Genomic DNA, 6,000 nt, shown 5'->3' on the forward strand with positions numbered 1-6,000 from the left:
TCTGGGCACATGATACTTCCAGCTTTGTTCTTTTATTTCAAGGTTGCTTTGGCAGTTCAGGGTCTTTTGTGGTTCCATATGAATTTTAGGGTTATTTATTGTAATTCTGTAAAAAATGTAGTATGGCCATTTTAACAACATTAATTCTTATAATCCAAGAAATGATTTGTGGTTTCACATATGATATATCCTGGAAAACATCCCATGTGCTCTTGAAAAGAATGTGTATTTTGCTGTTTTGGGATGTAATATCCTATAGATACTGGTTAAGTCCAACTTGTCTATTGTGTCATTTAAGATCACCATTACTTGTTAATGCTCTTTCTGGGTGATCTGTCCATTAATGTAAGTGGGGCATTAAAGTCTCCTACTATTACTGTATTATTGTCAGCTTCTCTTTCATTTCTGTTAGTATTGGCTGTTTATATTTGTTGTTCCTCTATTTGGGTATATGTGGTAACAAGTGTAATACCTTCCTTTTGTATTCCTCCCTTTATCATTATTTAATGCCCTTCTTTGTCTTTGTTATAGACTTTGTTTTAAAGTATACTTTGTCTAATTAAGAGTATTGCTGCCCCCACTTTCTTGTTATTTCCATTTGCATGAAAACAGATGCTGTTATTTAGATTGGTTGTTAAAATGAACCTTTCTTTTTTTAATCTCAGGACTTCCTGTGACAAATGCACTAGAAAATTCATTGTTTTACCCACCACCAAGAATTACCTTAAAGTTAAAAATGCCCAAATCAGCCACAGAAGATGGCAGTAACAGCTCCACAGAGCCTGATCATGGACCTCTCTATCCTGATGACAGCTCCCCTGCTTGTAATATGAGGAGCATGCAGGTGGCTCAAGATTCACTGGAAATGAGAATGAAGTCATACCCAAAGCATCCACAAGAGAGCCAGACTGACTGTTTGCTGACCAATCCCAGTGATGATAGAAGTGAAGCAGAGGATCCCAGTCCTGCTTGCAAACCTCCATCTCCTAAGTTCTATCATGGGCAGTCTCTGGGAAAGCCTCTGGTCCTTCAGGCTGCCCTGCATGGACAGTCTTCCATTGGGAATGGGAAAAATCAACCTAATCCCAAGTTTGCCAAATCCAATGGCCTAGAGGGTACCTGGTCTGGGGATGTCACCCAAAAAGATAGCTCAGGTGAGATGTTCTCTGACCAGGAGCCCATGCTCAGCTCCCACTTGGGTAGTCAGGGCAGCCTTAGAAAATCTACTGTGGAGCACTCCAGCAGGTCCTTTAAGGAGACCACCAATAAGTGGGTGAAGATCACAGAGAACCTCCAGCGCTATGTGAAGGCAGCCAAGAATATTAACCCCAAAGAGCAGCTCTGGGGCAAGCAGCTTGTTAGGCGGTCTGCAGGGAGAGCTCCATATCAGGAGAATGATGGGTATTGCCCAGATGTGGAGCTGAGTGATTCAGAAGCAGAAAGTGATGGTAATGATGAAAAAGTCAGGGTAAAGAGAGAGAGTTCTGATAGGGAAAATCCTCCCCATGATTCCAAACGGGATTGCCATGGTAAAAGCAAGACATATCCTGTTTCCCACAGTTCAATGCAGAGGTGATTAGAAATTCCAAGAAAACCTCCATCTTTGCCTTTGCCTCATATATTGGGGAAAACTCATACACCAAAATGACTCTAGTATATGTTGGGAGAAATTGTAATAAAAGGGAATATAAATTTTTCCACACTAAATTGGCTTGCAGTTTTTGAACTGGTATCAAGTCTAGTTTTTACAAGCACATTATAGGGATTACATACTGTCCAAAAGTTTGGGTGGTTGTGTTTTTTTTGCCAGAAGCTAGTGAGAACAGCTGGGACCAGAGTAATTTGCTCCGTAAATACTTTGGGGCAGCATTCCAATTATATTAACACATTGATATACATACATATTAAGAGTCCATGCATTGTTAATGGATTTGCAAGAGACCATGATTATCAGACACTAAAACTACTTATCTTTCGAAGCTACAGCATGTGACTCCCGGACCTGGTGTCTGTAGGAAGTTTCTAACTCCACTGGTACCTGGAAACACTCTTTAGGGAGAGACCAGGGACCAATATTTCAGATACTGTCAAATTCACTACCCTCTTCCTTTGCTCTGCACAAGGTTGAGTTCCTTTCACAGTATCTTAACTTACCAAGTCAATACACCTAATGCTTATAAGTGTTCAGTGCCTGTTCCTAGACTTGCTTGTTGGGGACACACTCGTAACTATTTCACCCAGCTAACAAGCATAAAAAGCTAACTTGTGGATAGTGTTTACAAAAGTACTACTTCCAAGGAAAATGCTCTGATTCTCTCAGTTTAGGCGCTTGTGAAGGATCCCAGAGCCTTTCCCAAAGTGAGAACATTTCTGAGGGATTTGTATCAGGTCAGGGTTTTTGTGTTAACTGTTTTCAAATAAGTTTGGCTTAAATAAGTTTGGCTGACAGTTTTTGTATGCCTGCTTTAATGTTTATAAAAGTTTTTATTGAGGTATAATTAAAAGATAATAAAGTGCAGAGAAGTTAAATATTCTTATCTGCTTTAATTTTGAAACAGATTTTTATTGTCAAACAGAATTTGAAAGCATGTGTTTAAAAACACATGGATATAATTTAGCTTTGTACCAACTATGAGTTCAAGGCAATTTCCAAAACAAAAAGGCTGGAGCTGTTTTTCAGAAGTTGCTCATACTCTGTTCCCAAACTATCAGCCTTGATTAATCCTGGGGAAGAAGAGAATAGTTAGGTTTGTGGAGGATAAAACATACCTGCTTCCCATTTAAAGAAGAGGAAAATGTTACAGTTTTTAAAATGTGAAGCCAACTATATATAATTCTCTGCTCACTTTTCTTAGCCTTAAATTAATGTTCTCTTTCTTCTATTTTGGGAACATGTAGTGAGACTTTTCAGACAATGAGGCCATTTTAGATTTTTAAAGTTGCTTCCTGGTGAAATATCCCAGCTGCAGTAAAGGCAGGGGCCCTTCTCTCCATAAATATGGGAAACTCAGTAGTTTTCAAAACCTCTTTTCCCACTTTTGTTTCTGTAGCTGTCTTTGGTTTTATTTCTTCCTCCTTTTCTGAAAATTTCTGTATTTTGCCTCTCCTTTGGCTACACCTTCAAAATGTTTCTTTTGTGCCTGTGTACATGTGTGAACATACCATAGCATGTGTGATCAGTGTCCTGTATTTCATTTGAATACAAAGGAAAAGGCTATGGATTATCCAAATGAGGAAGAGAATTTCTCCAATTTATGCACTAGGTTTCTGTACTTTTTCTTTGCATTTCCTGGGTTAGATAATAATTTGACACCTTCATGATAATGCCATTCTAGTGGAGCTATGTTATAAACTCCTCTGTTAAAGGCCAGTACAGTAACCTGTGTCCTTTCATGCCTTTCAATTCTGAGTGAGTGGGAAGAAAAGCAAACATTGAAAAAAGTGCTTCAGCCAAATTCCATATATGTAATGCCATTGGGATAGTATTGACAAAAATAATTTCAGTCAGGGAAATATAGTTGTAATATTTTTACAGAATTTTCCTAAATAAATGAAGGAGCCTTCAGCTGTATACATTTCAACTGCCCCAAAATGTATTTGCTACATTTTGCTGTTGTTTGAAGTATTACCTCTTAACCTTCTTGTTAAATCTTTTTCATTTTGTCTTATATAGTCCAGTTTTCAAAGACAAACTGTCTTTTTTCAAATGTCACCTTTTTACCAATACTTTTTCATTAAATTATGAAAACTGCTAACTGCTGTCAGTGTGGTAATTTTTTGGGCATCTGGGTTTTCAAAAAACTTACATATGTGCCTTTTATTTAAAAAAAATCTTATTCATTAAAACAGATGGTAAGGGGAAAGGAAGAAGAAGGAGTGATTGAATGTTTAGAAGCACAAATTCATGATTCGTGTCAATAGCAGGGACCAAAGAGAACTCTAGGGAATTGGACTCTACCTGGAAATCACAATTTCATTGGGCTGATAAGATGGAACCATAGGGTCAACAGAAATCACTAGGAAAATGGATCCTATCTAAAGTCACAAAGCTCAGAGGGCTTAGATCAAGCCTCACTTTTAGATACACATTCTTTACAATATTCATTCTATTTGGAGTCATGTGAGTATATTAATGTAATAAAGGTTATATAGTGTCATGGGGATTTTGAGGGCATTATAAACATTTTCATTATGTTCACAAAATGTATTTGGTAAAGGTCACTGGATAAATCATTAGTGAAGATAGTTAAAAGATAATTATCTTTTATAGTTTCTCTCCCCCTTCTTCTCATTTCCTCTCCTCCTCCCCCTCTCCCCCTGCATTTTCCCCAATACCACATTCATAGATAACTCTTTTGATTCAGTAAATTTCTAGGTAAAATGTTGTGGTACCAAAACTACAAATACTGCTCTTTTAGCCAACAAAAGCTTTGGGTTTATGCTGATGACTGTATTTCTAATAAGAGACGAACTTTTGTTTTTACGTTGAAGAAACTTTCAAATTCACAGAATAAACCAGAGGATATACAGTCCTGGGGCTAAAAAAAAAAGGACTTTACAGTCCTCAGTATGCATGCTGACCCTTAAGAATGGAAGAAAAATACATGATAGGATTAAAACCTGATTCACCACTGAATAATTATCATGTAATATTTTCAAAAATGTATCTTATTTATAACAAATATTCATTAGATTTTCACGACCTTAATTCACATTTTTCAAGTTTTATGAAAACCATCAATTACATATTGACTTTTTTATAACTTTTAATAAAGGCCTGCCCTGAGACTGTCTCTCCTACACATCAGTTCAGTTCAGTTCAGTCACTCAGTCATGTCCAACTCTTTGTGACCCCATGAATCGCAGCACACCAGGCCTCCCTGTCCATCACCAACTCCCAGAGTTCACTCAGACTCACGTCCATCGAGTCAGTGATGCCATCCAGCCATCTCATCTCTGTCGTCCCCTTCTCCTCCTGCCCCCAATCCCTCCCAGCATCAGAGTCTTTTCCAATGAGTCAACTCTTTGCATGAGGTGGCCAAAGGACTGGAGTTTCAGCTTCAGCATCATTCCCTCCAAAGAAATCCCAGGACTGATCTCCTTCAGAATGGACTGGTTGGATCTCCTTGCAGTCCAAGGGACTCTCAAGAGTCTTCTCCAACACCACAGTTCAAAAGCATCAATTCTTCGGCGCTCAGCTTTCTTCATAGTCCAACTCGCACATCCATACATGACCACAGGGAAAACCATAGCCTTAACTAGATGGACCTTTGTTGGCAAAGTAATGTCTCTGCTTTTCAATATGCTATCTAGGTTGGTCATAACTTTTCTTCCAAGGAGTAAGCGTCTTTTAATTTCATGGCTGCAGTCACCATCTACAGTTATTTTGGAGCCCCAAAAAACAAAGTCTGACACTGTTTCCGTTTCCCCATCTATTTCTCGTGAAGTGATGGGACCAGATGCCATGATCTTCATTTTCTGAATGTTGAGCTTTAAGCCAACTTTTTCACTCTCCACTTTCACTTTCATCAAGAGGCTTTTTAGTTCCTCTTCCCTTTCTGCCATAAGGGTGTTGTCATCTGCATATCTGAGGTTATTGATATTTCTCCCAGCAATCTTGATTCCAGCTTGTGCTTCTTCCAGCTCAGCGTTTCTCATGATGTACTCTGCATATCAGTTAAATAAGCAGGGTGACAATATACAGCCTTGACGTACTCCTTTTCCTATTTGGAACCAGTCTGTTGTTCCATGTCCAGTTCTAACTGTTGCTTCCTGACCTGCATACAGATTTCTCAAGAGGCAGGTCAGGTTGTCTGGTATTCCCATCTCTTTCAGAATTTTCCACAGTTTATTGTGATCCACACAGTCAAAGGCTTTGGCGTAGTCAATAAAGCAGAAATAAATGTTTTTCTGGAACTCTCTTGCTTTTTCCATGATCCAGCGGATATTGGCAATTTGATCTCTGGTTCCTCTGCCTTTTTTAAAACCAACTTGATGTAC

At 38.5% G+C, this 6,000-nt stretch overlaps 1 protein-coding gene across 5 annotated transcripts in view; it reads left to right on the forward strand.

Moving 5' to 3' along the window:
• JADE3 (jade family PHD finger 3) overlaps window positions 1-3,755 on the forward strand; it is a 139,415-nt gene extending 135,660 nt beyond the window's left edge. For all 5 annotated transcript variants that reach the window (XM_070784009.1, XM_070784011.1, XM_070784008.1 and 2 more), the window contains one exon: window positions 666-3,755. In XM_070784009.1, the coding sequence (XP_070640110.1) occupies window positions 666-1,576 (911 nt within the window). In that variant the 3' untranslated portion in view covers window positions 1,577-3,755. The remainder of the gene's footprint in view (window positions 1-665) is intronic.
• Window positions 3,756-6,000: the final 2,245 nt, after the last annotated feature.

This window comes from Bos indicus, chromosome X (genome assembly GCF_029378745.1).
Source record: "Bos indicus isolate NIAB-ARS_2022 breed Sahiwal x Tharparkar chromosome X, NIAB-ARS_B.indTharparkar_mat_pri_1.0, whole genome shotgun sequence".
In the NCBI taxonomy this organism is placed as follows: Eukaryota; Metazoa; Chordata; class Mammalia; order Artiodactyla; family Bovidae; genus Bos; species Bos indicus.